Source organism: Zingiber officinale, chromosome 3B (assembly GCF_018446385.1).
Source record: "Zingiber officinale cultivar Zhangliang chromosome 3B, Zo_v1.1, whole genome shotgun sequence".
Lineage (NCBI taxonomy): Eukaryota > Viridiplantae > Streptophyta > Magnoliopsida > Zingiberales > Zingiberaceae > Zingiber > Zingiber officinale.
The window spans coordinates 13421158-13437566 of NC_055991.1; the positions used below are offsets into that span (position 1 = coordinate 13421158).

The following is a 16409-nucleotide window of genomic DNA, read 5'->3' on the forward strand; positions in this document are numbered from 1 at the left end:
TGTTATGAATTCTATAAAATAAGCAGCATTATAAAGATGACTAGATGAGAAATAACACTCACAACAATATGCGGAAATTTAAAATCTAAATATTAATTGTTCTTTTTTTTTATGGATAAGCTAACTATCATCTATCCAATATGTAAAGCAACATATATTATTATATATAACGACTACTACTCCAAACATTAAAAGATAAAGCTATTCTATATTTATGAGATATGAAAATATTAATTAAATTTCTTATTCATTCAATATTATTATTGTATTTAAATGCATTATGTTTCTAAATATTTTTTGAATTTACCTTGGAGATAAATTCTCACAAAATATTTATAATCGCTTAAGTCAACTATAAAAATAGTGATTTAGATCTCAGAATTGAACCTTTGGTTCCTACTAAAGGGCAGCCCGATGCACGAAGCTTCTGCCATGCGGGGTCCTGAGAAGGATCCATTATACGCAGCCTTACCCTGCTTTTTACAAGAGGCTGTTTCCAGGATTCAACCCGTGACCTTTTGGTCACAAAGCATGAACTTTACCTTTGGTTCTTACTCTACGACCTAAATATCCATTTGGTGGATAAGCTTACAATTCTCTCTAATAAAATCTACTTCTTAAGTGGAGAAATCTATTACAAGAGCAATATCTTCTCTACAAGAATATACAAGGAGTGTTTATGGGAGAAGATTACTAAATCCTATACAAGTAATCTTCCAACAATCCATCCTTGGTCGTGGTTATCTTAGCTCAATGTAGCAACAATATGGGTTGAATGTATGTGCACAAATGTCACAAATGAATCTGTCCATTGTTGATGTAGCCGAGCCTCCCATGACTTTCCAATGACCATTTTTTGATTATCACAGTCCGTTGGAATCAATTCTAGTTGATTGGAATTCAAATTAATGAGTTATTAACATGATCATATCTGGAAATCGGCTGACTCAAAGTGTCTCCACTTACTCAAATAATGAGTTAATTAGACACGTTTTTCAATTGCCTCATGCTAATGGAGAGCATTCCCTATTTGATTAGGGGTCTTAGTCAATGCAAGCCATCAGTTGATTGAAAGTACCTCCAATCGACTCAACCTATCAGAGATCTCGACTTTACTTGTTTACGCCTCTGTAAAACTTCGAGATTGAGCTCGGTCACCGTAAACAACTAGGAATCCTTATTCATAGGTTCAAGGCTCTACACAAGCTATACAATCTTGTAGCTCATTCCCCTTATGCCTTCAAGTTGTCGCAACATTATGTTGCTTAAGAGCACACCTCTCATCAGGTCCACACATCCTATTTTCGCTATGTCATCTATGTAGTACTCCTCTTGCCATTATGGTCAAAGCTGCCAAACCAACTCAAAGCTCCTTGTTTGACGGTTATTCAAATGTCCTAAACCATCCTTCGCTATTGAGTTAAACTAGCTTGTCCATGCCAAGTCAACAACCATGAATCAACCTTATTAAATCATAAGCTTCTCAAGTTTCATTAAATTTGCCTCGCACTAACATATGAAACATAACTTAAATCTTTTTTCTAAACACATCTAAGCATCTTTGTTGAATACAACCACCTAGGGAAAGATTGCACTAACAATTGACAATCCATTCAAGTTAGAAAAAAAAAAGCATGCTCCCTTCACCTAAACTCCCCTAGTTAGGGTTTTGTTGGTAGGAGATGAGTCTTACTAACTGTGATTGGAACTAAAAATTATTAGCTTTATCTACCAACACGACTTGAGATTTTAATCTATGGGATGTAGTTTGTATTTAAAATTTATTTAAAATTTTAAAATAGGTCATGTAATTCGACCCGACTATGACCCATTTAATTAAATAGGTTGTCTCATGACTCATTAATGACCGGTCTAATCTGTTTAATTAAGTGGGTCATTAGTGAGTTTACTTATTTATAAATGGGGTTGTATGCTGGTTGGAGATTTTGATAAATTTATTAAATAAGTCAGCTTTGGGTTCGGAACTATTGTTACTCAACTATTGTTTAAGCCAAAATTAATGGTAATTACTTTCTTGCTCCTAGATGAGAAACTTGACTAGTAACTTTCTTGCTCAACTATTGTTTCAAAATGTTTAAGCCAAAATTAATGGTAATTACTCATTGACAACTTAAAATCTCCTTAATTAGCAATAAGTTGGCATTTAATGTTAAATTAGGGTGTTAGTCTCCCACTTTGGCTTAATGCCCTTGTAAAAACTCAAAGTCCAACTTATAACTTAGAATTTTCATATTAGATGATGTGTGAGGTCAAATAGTGGTCCATCACTACATACAATTCTCTTCAAAATCCTTATCTTGCAATTATGGCTGCTCTAAGACCCAAATATTACCATAATCTACCTAGATGAGACATATGACCCAATAATTTTGTTAGATCTAATCACTCACCCAAAATAGTTAACTAGATAGTAATTAATCATCTAGCCTATGAACTTTGTGACTTCGAAGTCTTAAATTAGTGTATAAAATGAAGTACTATCAAAATCCACCTAGATGAGAGAATTAACTTAATCTTTGTTAGGTCTATCCACTTGTTTCCAAAATGCTTAACTCTAAGTTATAGGGGTCTTGTGATTTCTCTTGCTTTAGACATGGTGCGCACGTCAAGATCAAAAGACCATCTTGTATTTTGAATCATTTTTAATTACTGACATGCGGTTTAATGGCTTTGCCGTCCTTTTTAAACATTCCAACTTAAGATCTATGTTATAGGGACTTTGGTACGAGTATCCAAAATGGGTGCTGACCTAAGTCTCTAATATGGTTGTCTAAAATTATACATGTGATAAATGAAGTTGTCCAATGTCAACTCAAACTGTGTTGAAATCTAAGTAGCAATAACTAAGATGGTGCAGTGTTTACTATGTCATAACCTACCTAGGTAAGAGAATTGACGCATTAACTACTGATCCAAAATTCTTAAGCGTAAATTAATATATTGTACATCTTAGTTGATTAGCTCTGAATTTGCTATGTAGAACTAACATGTGAAGTCATGAGATGGTTAAAGTGATTAAAGAAGTTACAGGTATTAAAATGGTTATTGAAACTTGATGTTAACGGCAAGATGAGAGCTGTAATTTGCGTTTAGAACTATCTTCTTCGATGGTTTTATATAATTTGTTTCTATAAAGATACAATGTATCTCATTTATGTAAATTTTGGCAGGGTATCCCAAAGATTGAACCCAGCAGTGACCTCCAGAATATAGTGGAGGTGAGCAAGATACTGTCTTTAGAGCCTATACTAGTTTTTGATTAATTACTCCTTATCTTCAAATTATCTGATAATTTCTTTGTCCTAATTGTTAAAGATCAAGACGCCTGAGCAAATTGAGCGAATGAGAGAAACATGCCGGGTAATTCAATCAATCCAATATTTGCATGTGGTTTCTTATTTCTGTCTACGTATTATTGTGTACCCTTGGAGCAAACAGAGCTTAGGTTCCATAAATTTGAGTATTATATAGTCATGTTGGGTTTTTTTTTGTTCTTGATTTCAGAATTTGGCATTGAAATATAAGAAGATATTGGTCCTACCAGAAAAAGTACAGAAAATTATAAAAGAAATATTTAATTTCCAAAATGTTTCAATTTAGTTCTGTGAGAGATTGAAAAACATGATGCAATTTGCATGATTTAACCTGGATTTGATATTAAATGAAATGTCTATAAAACCCATATGTTGATAATTCATGGGAATACAAATTTGAAATTTAATCACCTCATTGTTGGTGTGGTGGTGATTTCTTTCCCATAAACTTGCTTGTGTAGAACATTCAGGTCCACTGAATTCTTTTTCCATATCTGCTTGACACATTACACTTATAATCATCGAAAGGAATGCTGTGAAAAATGACATTTTCCCATATCTACTCAGCATTCAGGTTGTCACTTAATGGATAAGATATAAAGGGATATTGTGAATTATACTTGGCAAATTCTCTAGGAAGGCAATTGTGCAGTCAGAATTTAAAAACATAGGAAAGGCTTGGCATTGGCTACAAAGGGTGAAACTCAGGTGGGCTATAAGGAGGAATATGAGAACTCGAAATACTTTCATATGGTTGCTAATGACCGAAAGCAGAGGAATGTTATCTCCACTTTCAAGGGTTCAAACTCATGGATTACTTGTGCATTCTTGCAGCCTTCAGGCATTTTTCTATGTTGTGTGGGTATCCCCATCCCTCTTTCCTGGTCGTGGCAAGTCTCCAAATTCTCTGATTTTCCCCATTCAGTGAAGAGGAGATTTTTTTTATGCCATTCGAAGTATGGGGAAGCTTTAGAGCCCTAAGCCTGATGGTTTCAATATTGAATTTTATTGGCTCTTGGGAGATAATCAAGGAGGATTTGTTACTATTAAAAGTTTGCTATTATGGTCAGGCTCCCCGTATTTCCATGAATAACAACAAAAGCTTTTCTCTGACCTAATAGTGGGTTTTCAACTTGCCTTTGTTAGAGACGAGCACAATTGATTGTTACATGCATGCCATTGATGTGGTGAGCTGGCGCCTAACCAAATTAGTAGCGATCATCCTACTTGGCTATGAAATGGTCTTAATAATATTACTTGGCATACGCTTAAACAAGTCCTCTCTCAGGGGTTTTCTTAATGTAGTTCTCATGGGTGATGAATCTTGTTTTGTCCATTAAGGGAGTAATGATCATCCTCAACCAAGAATTCTAGTAGTTCATATGTTAATATAGCTTACAATGGGGTTGTGGGAGCTGGTTGCACTTGGCTGTACTTTGTCCTCGTCTTGGAAATGCATTTGGTCTGTTTGTGATTTCTTTTCAGTTAGTATCTTCATCGATGCTCATAGGTTGGCAACTCTTTGTGGCTTCGTAGATGTTTCGTTGGGTCCTTACTGAAGTGGAAGCTTCATGTCCTTTTTCTTTACTCTTTTGTGAGCTGGATATTCCCCTACATCAGCTCCATTTTGATTAGATCTCTCTTGGTTCCTCATTTGTGAAGCCTATCCCCATTGAAGAATTTTTAGAATTTAGACAGGTGGTCTGTGGCATTCCAATTGACCCGATCTCTAGTGGGCTGATTTAGTGATGATCCTTGCTCAACCTCTTGTCCAATTGCTCAAACAGGGGCAACCTTTCTCACTGCATTGTGGATGATGTCTGCTCTTGACTTGTTTAGTCATCCCACATGGCCATTTGGGTCATGGTTTTATCCAAGGTTTAAAATTTCGACCCGTGCCGAGGTTTCGATCTCAGACCGGAACGATACGATTTCGGTATCGTATCGTGCCGTGCCGATACAGTTTCGGTAATTTTTATTTATCTATAGTAATTATAAGATAAATATGTTTATTATGTATATAAAAATAAGTTGTATATTGATTTATTATAAGTTCTCAATTATTGAATAATTTAATATTGTTAGAAAAAATAATTAAAAATAATTTTATTTAAATAGAATTGATATATTAATAATTCAAATTAAAATAGAAGTATCTATAATAATAATAACAATAATACAAGATATTACTTTATATTAATAATAATTAATTAACTATTTATTCATTTAATTAATTATTAATTAAATAATATATATTTTAAATAGTAAAAAATATCAAGTAAAAAAATTTTAAAAAATAAAACAAATCAGAATATAAATATAATTTATTAGATTTTTTTAAATTTTTTTTTAGAATTTTTTAAAAAATTTAAATGAAATTTAAAATAATAAAAAATACATTAGAATATAAATAAGAATTATTATATATTTTTTAAAATTTTTAAATGAAATTTAAAATATTATTTTTTTCAGAATATTAATTAATAAAATTTATTTAATTTATTTTAATTTTAAATATATTTTTTATATATTTTATTAGGATAATTTAATTAAGGTTTATAAAAGCCTCTTCTTTGAACTATCCCACATCCTCCACACATCCTTGGGAATTTTTTAAATTAATTTAATTAAATAAAAAATTATTAAAAATAGAAAAAAAATCGCGGCGGCAGAACGCGAGATCGCGCTGCGATGATCACGGGCGATCCCGCGAGGGGCATCCGGCGGCGCCGGAAGCTCCGACGACCCTACCAGACGCTTCCGGCGTCCCGCGTCTCCTCCGACGCCGCCGAGACGGGGACCCCTCCCATGCCGGTTTCGGCCGCCCGGCGGAACGGTAAAAATCGTCCGTGCCGGGCGGCACGAAACGACATTTCAAAGGTTTTATCATGCTAGTTTGCATGCAAGTTTAATACACTGGTTCTTTGGTGGAAACATGCTCCGTTACTAGGCTTCTTTTGTTCAAAGGTAGTAGATTCATCGAGCATTCTTTATTTTTTTACATGCCCTAGTTCAAGTGGCAGTTGACATTTACTTTATGTTATGTTTTCTATGCCTTGGTCATGGTCTTGCTCAATTGATTTCTAGTTGTAGTTGGCCAGTTCCCTTTCTAGTAGACTGTATAATGTTTTTATGAAAAATCTGAGTGTTTCATTAATCACATTCAGATTAATGGCAAGAGAATGGAAGACATTAATCACATTAAGACATTAATGGGAAAAGATGGATCACCACTATTTATTTCTAAGAAGGAAACTTCCTGCCTTTCCCCTACCTCTATGCTCTAATATGGATAAATTGGACCATACACCCACCCATTCCCTCATTAGTAAGCAAATCCAATCGTCCATTCACAAATGATTTCCTTTTCTTTTGTTCTTGTCGGGTATTTTGTCCTCTGTGACAACCAGCAAAGAAGCTTCTTGAGTGCGCCATTATATCTGGACTTTGCCTATCTTGGTGGCACTAACTTGAAGAAAGCAAGCAGATGAACGCTAAATCATCCTTTGAAGTTTGAACACACATGTAGCCAGCCTTTGGTGGATCCATAATACTTCCATTAACTGGAGCATTGTCATGGATGGAGCTCAGCAGTGCTCATGGGTAAAGAAGGCCCAGTAGGTAGCGTTTGAGGAGATCCTTGATGAGTTGGCAATTGGAGAGAGGTGGTACCAGCGATTGGTCCGATCACTAACGAGAGAGTGGAATGGGATCTTGTTGTTAGGTCTCCTCCAAGTTAGAGTCTGACAAAGTGTCTCTAGCAAAAGTCACGCGAGGATGTCAGACCATGTCATAGTGATCCAAAGGCAATGTTGATCACTGTAGTGGCTTGCCAAGATCTGCAAAAAATTTACTTGGTATTATTGTCTTCATCTTCCTACTGTATCCTGTTGTTGGTCTTAGCAGTCGCAGAATGGGTAGGCCCTCTGAGTCTTGATACATCCATTTGCCCATTGCTGAGAATTACTAGCTTCTGTCAAGTGTGGTGCATCCATGGCAGAGGACGGTAGGTAAGGAAAAGAAGGACGAAACCACATCTCTGCAGGAAAGAAATTGTTTTGATACAAGGAGTTTGGTGATAAGGTTTATTTAAGATTTGTGATACCAGTAGAAATTACATTAGAATGAAGTCAGGCTATCCTACCTATTTCAATTGTAACTTTTCTATATATAAAAATCTAACCTTTTGCACCTTTTAAGCAATTATACTATTCTCTTATGTTTTTGAGTTTTAAATGATCTTATTTTTTGAATATCTACAAAATTGTATATTATAAACATATAAGCTAGAAATATTTTTATGATAATCAACCAATTATCTAATGATTCATATGTTATTGATATTTGTTTACTTAGAGTTTATAGCGATATAAGTTGTAATGATATTTTTATTTAGATAAATAAAATTTATGATTATATATGACTCCCAATTCATGTCTGAGGGCATGGTCATGAAGTTGTACGGAATGCAATGAGCTTGGTTTGAAGTGTTTCTGAGATGCCTAAGGCCATCAATAAGTTTTGGTCAAAACTCACTGATGGCAAAAAAAATATCCTGAATTTTAAAATCTTGAGATGGTCGATTAGGGGAGTTCTAAGAAACCTTTTATTGGTGTTGGTGAGTGAGTTTGAGAGGCCTAGATCTTCTAATGAGCTCGTGATAAAACATCTCAAGGTTCAGAAACCAGCGGCTCTTTAACTAGGTTGTGAAATTCATGTCGAAGGGCAATCATACTCACTCACTAACACTATTAAAGGGTTCCTAAGACTACCATGTCAAGATTTTGAACTTCTAGATATTGTAAGTCTTTTAATGGCTAAAACTCACTGATGACCTTAGATCTAAATTTCACAACCTATATTGAGAGTTATGGGTTTTTAAAATCTTCACAATCTTGAGTCAATTTGACACAAACTCATTAAAGGGCTTAGGTCTGTCAAACTCACTCACCAACACCACCAAAGAGTTCGTAGAACTTCCCTAATTCAGATCATGTCAAGATTTTGAAATTCCGAACATTGAAGGTCCATTACCGAGTTCTTGTTAAAATGCGTTGATAGCCTTAAGCACCTCAGACATACTTCAAATCAAGTTCATTTCACTCCTTGCATCCTCCTGAATGAGCTATGCTCTCATACTTGAATTTCACAGCTTAAATAGAGAGCTATGAGTTTCTGAAATTGGCACAACCTTGAGATGTTTCTCATGAGCTCATTAGAGGAGTTAGGTCTGTCATACTCACCAACACCACCAAGGGGTTCTTAGGATTCTCCTGGTTTAGACAATCTCAAGATTTTGAAATTCCATTAGTGAATTTTGGTCAAAACTCGTTGATAGCCTTAGGCACCTCAGAAACACTTCAAGCCAAGAAATATTTCACTCCTTGCAGCTTCCTGAGTATAATCATATCCTCAGATATGGAGTGAAGTATTAAGATTGAGATATTAAGTTGGTCAGCTGATGGTTCAAGACCAGTCAACTACCGGTGATAGGTTTGTGACAGTCTGACAGAAAGTTTTGTAGTCAATTAGCATAGTCAACTAGAGTTCACAGATGGAGGAAAGTTCCCTAATCAACTAGGGCAGTCAGTTGGATATATAACAGTCAACTGATGAGTCAAGATGGACGATTGCTGATGATTATAGTCCACACATGGAGTGTAGGAGGGGTATAATGAGAATTAGGTATGTGTTTTGATAAATATGAAACTTGGATATATAATTTGGGTATTAGGGAAAGTTATGCTGTTGAGTAAATTGCTATTTTTTTTATTTTGTTTAGTTGGTTTGTCCACATGAATCATTTATTGTCCTTTTATTGTCACTTTATGATTATCAGATTGCAAGAGAGGTTTTAGATGCCGCTGCTCGTATAATTCGACCTGGAATTACAACAGACGAAATTGATGACGTAGTTCATCAGGCTACAATTGCTGCCGGTAATGTGTCTTTTTCCAATAAATGAAGAGAAGTTTTGGGTTCACTATTTCATTGTGTGCTATATGTAAATATTATTAGCAAATAGTTCAATATTGTTTCAGGAATTCTTAGGCATGGTCTTATTGATTAGCTTTCCTTTTTGTTCCATGCACATTCACTTATTGCCAAGTGTATGCACCTCTTCTGTGCACATAGGAGTGCTCCTATTTGGAAGGAAGCACAACAGGGCATATCAAGACAATTGACTTCTTATTGGTGTAAATTTAAGATCGTGCTGCTTTAGAAGCTAAGTCTCTGAAGTCAAACCCAATGATTCTGTTTTTATGTTATTTTCTCTCTTGTAATTCCCCAAATACATTGAAGAGTTGTTTTATAAGTCCAATTGTTGATTCCCATCTAGGTTTGCTGCATCTGTGGCATTTATGCAAGTTGAAGTCACACTGAGTTCTTGTAATTGTTATGTATTCTAGTTATTCACTTAATCTTATAAATTATTTATGCTTCTTGCATGCAAAGATATACTTGCTCAATTATGTTTAAAATAATATTAACATGGTTTTTAACTTCTTTTATTCTTTTTCTAGGAGGGTATCCGTCTCCATTGAATTATCATTTCTTTCCAAAATCTTGCTGCACGTAGGTTGTTTTTCCAATACACCATATATTAGAATGTTTCCAAAATGTCTTTGTTGAACTGTAGCATTCTACATTTTGAAAATCTACAGATCTGTTAATGAAGTCATCTGCCATGGGATTCCGGACGCAAGGTGCAATCTTTTTCTGACAATTGTTTCACTTAATCATCTGATTTCCATTATGTAGCGTTGTTAACTTCTTCATAAGAAGAATCTTATAAAACATCTATCATTTAGTTTCTATTGTTCAAGAAATTTTTGAAACATTTGATGTGGGACTAACTTGTAATTTATTAATATCCACAAGCTATATTATAGAATGTAGCTTCCTTCATTGATGATGCAATGGAAAAATGATTTGCATGATGAGATATGCATGGATATTTGTTTGCATTATTATCTCAATGATTACCTTTTCTATTTTCTTATTTCTTTTGGTTGCTTGGCGTTTAAAGTAATACTTTAGTAGTTAAAATATAATCGTCAGGAAATTCAAGACAAAAAGGCTTTGAAGCCAAAATAAGTTGCCCTTGGTGGTTTGATCTGTCCTGTAGTAGAACAACCAACATAACATACCAAAGTCCTAACACTGCAAAAACAGAGAAGGTACAGGAACACACAAGGACTTATATAGAAACCTCAAAAGATGGGAGAGAAAATCACAAGCGAGGATGAAGATGAAGATCACTAATGATGCAGATGTACAGAAGTTACATAATGATTACACAATGCAGAACACAAAAAGCCCAACTGTTACCCTATAGATCATTTTGATATCTGGATTCACCACTCTACTATTATTCCATTTAGGTTAGATGCTGCAGAAAGCACAATTGCACTATTATAAAGGGCAATTGTGTCAAACATCACGTGTTGGACAGAGATACTGTACATTTTGTTAGCATAAAATCCATGTTGATTTCCTTTGACCTCCTAGATCCTAGGGTTCTTAAGTTAGCAAACTAGATTAAATATCCAACGGTATCAGTTCAATTCAGATCTGATATGCTAGATCCAAATGGTTGGTTCCTGGCAGGTATGCTCCTAAATCTGTGTATCCATAGTTTGGCATAGATTGTGGCTCAACATTTCTAAAGGTTGATTGTTGTGGCCTTTAAATATATAATGGTAGGACAGATTTGAGTCACGCTTAACAATAGTTCTCTTTTAGATGAGTAATTTGATGAATGCTACACCTTTAGCTGAGATTAGGAATAATGGATTGTGTCAATCATTTGACTTGGAAATTCTCTGAGCTCAGTTGTTTGATTTTTGTTACTAAGGGTGGTTCTTATGGACTCCTAAATTTGATGTAAGTAACACTGATTTTAGATAGAGATTACATTCTTCCAAGATGAATTGATTGGAGAATGTGTAATCCAGTAATGTCTGTTCACTTAATCTTAAATTTTTACTACTCAAGCTGATTTTTTTACTAGATATATATTTGTTTAGCACATACAATTTGAACCACACATGATTCTCAGTTGTGATTCTATAGGAGGCTCGAGGATGGTGACATTGTCAATGTTGATGTAACTGTATATTATAAAGGTGTCCATGGTGAGTCAACCTTAAATCCACTCCAAACTTTCTTCTTGCGTACACTGTAAATATAAGTCTCAAGTTTTGATTTTATAGGTGATCTAAATGAGACTTTTTTTGTTGGAGAAGTGGATGAAGCTTCTCGGCATCTTGTCCGTTGCACCTATGAATGTTTGGAGAAAGCCATTTCTATAGGTTATCCTTTTAATACTCATTGACAGTTGATGATGGCTTAGTTGCTAGTAGATTTCTTTAAGATTACATCATGTACATGCTTTCTGTCCAGCAGACTATTCCATTACTAAAATTTCTCATCAATTTGAGTTGATTCTGACTTATTTTACATCAAGTTCAGTTAAACCTGGCATTCGATTCCGTGATGTGGGTGAAGTTATTAATCGTCATGCAACAATGTCTGGGCTAGCAGTGGTATGCTATTTCACAACACTCCAATTTAAATATATGCTGCCATCAACTTATTTTAGCATATAATTGTTTGATGCAGGTGAAATCATATTGTGGACATGGTATTGGAGAGTTGTTTCACTGTGCACCGAATATTCCTCATTATGGGAGTATCCTAGCTAACCAATTTTAGATGATTGATCTATTCTACTATATTTGGTTTTTTGTTTCCAATCTTACGTTTAGAAGGAAAAAAAAAATCCCATCTACGAATGAGGCACATGGACTTGTTATGCTACTCATATCCAATGATAGTTGATGACCCACTAGATATCTAGATCTGAGCTAAAAAACTCCATAATACTTTTTTATCAAGTTGCTGTGGATGCAATTGTTGCCTTGACACCTGAAATAGGAAACAAAGCTGTTGGTATCATGAAAGCTGGGCAGACATTTACAATTGAACCTATGATCAATGCAGGTAATTTTTTTTGGATTTGATTAGTATTTCTGTGTTTATATCACCATTTATTTATATTGTTTAAGTGTTTTTATCTTCAGGAATCTGGCGTGATCGGTTATGGCCAGATGGATGGACTGCAGTTACTGCAGATGGTAAACGAAGTGCTCAATTTGAGCACACTCTTTTGGTAAGTAGCACCTTTATATTATTGAATGTTTTAGATGGTAAACGAGGTGCTCAATTTGAGCACACTCTTTTGGTGAGTAACACCTTTATATTATTTAATGTTTTAAATGGAAATTAGAAATTTTCTGTTGGAGCCAACTGTTTATGCTTCTATAAAAATTGATTGCTCTCTGATAGTTAAATATTTATAACGACTGTAATAATTCATAAACATATTCTTGGGTTGTTAGTTGTAATCACTTCGTTTGTTCAAAATTTCAAAGTTTAGATGCTTAGTTATCATCATCTTAAGCATCATACTAACAGAATAGTTTTTGGTCAGGAATGGAGATTTCCATAGGAAAGTAGGGCACAAATGTAGTTGTGAGTCTCACTTACGTGAATGTCACAGCACAATTGTAGTTTTTGGTCCATGATTCTTTCCTGGAACTTGATATTCACGTTCATTGCAGCTCAAGTAATACGATGCTGCCTTTTTAGTTAGTTAGTTTGTTTTGTTTTTTTGTTTTTCTGTAACGGTGAGTTATTATCACTATTTTTTAATTTACAGAAAAGTAGAATTTCCCAGTCAGCCCACTCTTTTATATAAGTAGAGATGAAATCCCTAAAAGGTTCATTTGATCAGTCCCATTCACCCTAAATGGATACCCCACAGTTCCTATCTGAGTACAGAGGTGGGTAAACGTATTCTATACAGTATATTGTTTTATATTGTTAAAAGTGATTGGCAAGCCAATTATCTCAAAAGCATGAGCCCTTAGGAAAGTGCAATTATATATTTAACCTTCGATACTTTCCCTTCACATGTGAGTGACTATACCGATACTTGGCCTCCTTGTGTGATTATCCTTTCACTTTGACTTGGCATAAATCTAACATTGGATGTTCTCTAATACTATATTAAAGTTCAAGGGTTAACCACTTATCTTAAAAACTAGAGCTATTAGGAAAGACACCAATTATATATTTATTTCCTTAATATTATACATAATTCATGATAGAGAAGTATCTTTTGTTCTAAGTCTAATTTTCAACTACTACTAGATCTTCCAGGGCACCAACATGAGTTGAGTCTTCAGGTGTAGGTTTCTTGGTGCATTCAAAAGTAGTTAATTCAATTTCAACACATCACCAGTTTCACAGATTCAGTTATCATCTCCCATTAACAGAAGCACAATTTTCAGATCCAAAACCATTCCAAAAGAAAGATTCATTTTCCAATATCAAGCTCTGCCTGACACCTACAACTCAGTTTACAGGTTCTAAAAATCAGAATCTGAGATTGTTGATTTCCAGTTCAGAACTCTGAAAAATCAGTAAGAGTACATTGGTCAATCTAGCATTTTGAATGTTTTTCAGAATCTGAGATTTGTGATTTCCTGTTCAGAATTCTAAAAATCAGCAAGGTTACATTGGTTCAATCTCAGCCTTCATCTCCTTGAATCAGCTCTGAAATTACATAGTTGTAGCATTGTGAACTATTTTCAGCATTCTTCAACCCTACTTAATAATGACTTCCGCATTCTTTCAACACTGCTTAACACCAATAAGGTTGTATATAGCTTCAGCATTCTGAATATCTACACTGCTAACTCCAGCCAACTTCCCCTATTAGTATGCTTTTGTCTAATTGCTGCTAACTATCAAACTGATTTCTGCATGAACGTTTGACATCCCCTTTGAAAGTGGTGTGAATGGCCTTACACTGGTTTTATTTGATTTGTTCTGGATGATGGAAAAACTGCCAGCAAGTAACAAGCATAGACTCCTTAAGATGCTTGACGCTGGGTCGAAGTTTGGTGAACCAATAGGTCACTCCTTTAGCTTTTGTATATTGCATAAATAAATAGATGATATGTAAAGAGAACACAATAATCTTCTTTGTCCCATAAAAATCAACCACAATAAGATAAGCTAACCCCTATTTTCTGAACACTGCTTTTGGAAGATTCTTCTATTCCTTTCTTTCAAGCCAGTGTGGGTGTACTGTTGTGGTAAAAACAAAATAAGCATCTTACCAGATCCACAATCAGTGAACCAACAAAAATGCTGCACTACTCTGTCCCCAAGATTTAAATTGCCCAGTCGAGCTGCCTTTTCCAATTGCGATTCTCATGTGAATTTGTGTTTTTGTTACATGATAAAATTTGGTCAGGTTCAACCATTGAACATCAGTGAAATTAAGGACTCTATTCATGATATTGTTATTAATGATAATGCACATGATCTCAAGTTTTGAAGCTTCGAATTTTCAGACTGTTAAAGCTTTTGTCACTGCAAGAACATGCTAATGGTGCCAAATTAGCTTGTTTCATTCAGTTGACTGAATAGGTCCATTGCTGGTTGAAAATTAATCAGAGCTACTCCAGTTCACCCAAGTCATTGCATCCATATTTTCATGGCATTCTGTTTTTGTTTGTATGAACTATAGTTCTGATTTCTTTTTAGAATCTACACTGCTGATCAATGGGTAAAATCGCTTGGAGTAACTTGTGATAGGGTTTTACTTGTTATAAATAATTATTTAGCTGACAAAGTGAAGCCGATTCTTTTTTGATAGCAGTGTTCTGGGTGTAAAGTTTTCTGATACATCAAGTCTGCAATGAATTCGACCACTTTCAACCTTTTTTATATTGGTTTGCTAGACCAAATTTCAAGTTGATGTAGCCTAGGTGCTATTATCGGGCAACTTATGCCAGTCAGGTTGACAATATAACGAGCTTTATTGGCACATTTCTTATAAGAGGTTACAAATTCTTAAATAACATTAATACAAATTCTGAAATGGTGAATACATCCCCTTTTCTTTGAAATGACAATAATACAACCTCATGCATCTCCGATAATCTAATTAATTTTCTTGGACTGAATCATTCAATTTGTTGATGCTGTTTGGGAATCATCTTGAGGTGTTAATTATCATGTGCAGGTAACAGAGACAGGGGTTGAGGTTCTAACTGCAAGGTTGCCACAATCACCTAATGTCTTTCCGTGGTTGAACTCCTAATTTTGTTTTGCAATTTGTGACCAAGTTTTTGATTAAGCTTTGTCAGTCGTTCAATTTGGTAACGTAGGGCGCTTTATTCGAATGTATACAATGGCGGCCCCATATGCTTTCTATCATTTACTGGTGGTGATCCTCGCCGGAGGGAAACTTCTGTACAACTTTAAATGCTGAGATATTTAGTTGCGTCTTAATTTGGCTTGCCACATTGAAAAAGGAAATTAGCCTATCTTTGTATCTGATGACGATATTCAAATTGAATTACCTTCGTAGTTTGTTTCTAATTCGGCTGAGTACTTCCACTAAATGTCTAAATAATTTCCCAGGATTTTTCCGTCTTTATACTACCGATATAACTTGAACCTGATCGGAAAAAAAAATTAAGGGACAGATACAAAATCCTAATTTACTATTCCTTTCTTTCCATTTACTTCCTCCTCTCATCCCTTTGCTCAAGTTAGTTGAACCTGAAATGCCATGGCAGCTACTTGGTGAGTTCAGCTAAAGCTAATAGCTCTGTCAAATGCAACAAGGAGCGAGGCTAGCAATAAGGTCACTACTCTCTAGGATCAATAGATATCCAAGATGTCAGAGTTTTTAGATTGAAAAGTCACCAAATGGCTAAATCACCAGAACGAAGACAGCCAATCTTTGCACAATCACGATTGTAGGAAAGTTTTGTTGATACATTTTGTTCACTTTATTAACCTACACATTCCAATCTGACAATCAAACGCTGCCCCAGCTACTATTGCATCCAATGGAAGCTGAGACAAGATCCCAAGAGTTTCAACTGGGCAGTCATTGTACAAGACAAAAAAGGATCAATTAAGTATTTGCTAGGTCCGATCATGTTGAGTTGCTACAGCCATGGTCTACACTTGAGAGTGACTGTA

The 16409-nt window shown here is 34.9% G+C and overlaps 1 protein-coding gene across 1 annotated transcript in view; it reads left to right on the plus strand.

Annotated features, from left to right (window-relative positions):
- Positions 1 to 15755, plus strand: part of LOC122055942 (methionine aminopeptidase 1A-like) — a 30913-nt gene extending 15158 nt beyond the window's left edge. The window contains exons 6-17 of the mRNA XM_042617638.1: positions 3192 to 3239; positions 3337 to 3381; positions 9175 to 9274; positions 9860 to 9911; positions 10001 to 10042; positions 11412 to 11473; positions 11552 to 11650; positions 11811 to 11884; positions 11961 to 12030; positions 12276 to 12341; positions 12422 to 12510; positions 15439 to 15755. Coding sequence (XP_042473572.1) covers positions 3192 to 3239; positions 3337 to 3381; positions 9175 to 9274; positions 9860 to 9911; positions 10001 to 10042; positions 11412 to 11473; positions 11552 to 11650; positions 11811 to 11884; positions 11961 to 12030; positions 12276 to 12341; positions 12422 to 12510; positions 15439 to 15516 — 825 coding nt within the window. The 3' untranslated portion in view covers positions 15517 to 15755. The remainder of the gene's footprint in view (positions 1 to 3191; positions 3240 to 3336; positions 3382 to 9174; positions 9275 to 9859; positions 9912 to 10000; positions 10043 to 11411; positions 11474 to 11551; positions 11651 to 11810; positions 11885 to 11960; positions 12031 to 12275; positions 12342 to 12421; positions 12511 to 15438) is intronic.
- Positions 15756 to 16409: the final 654 nt, after the last annotated feature.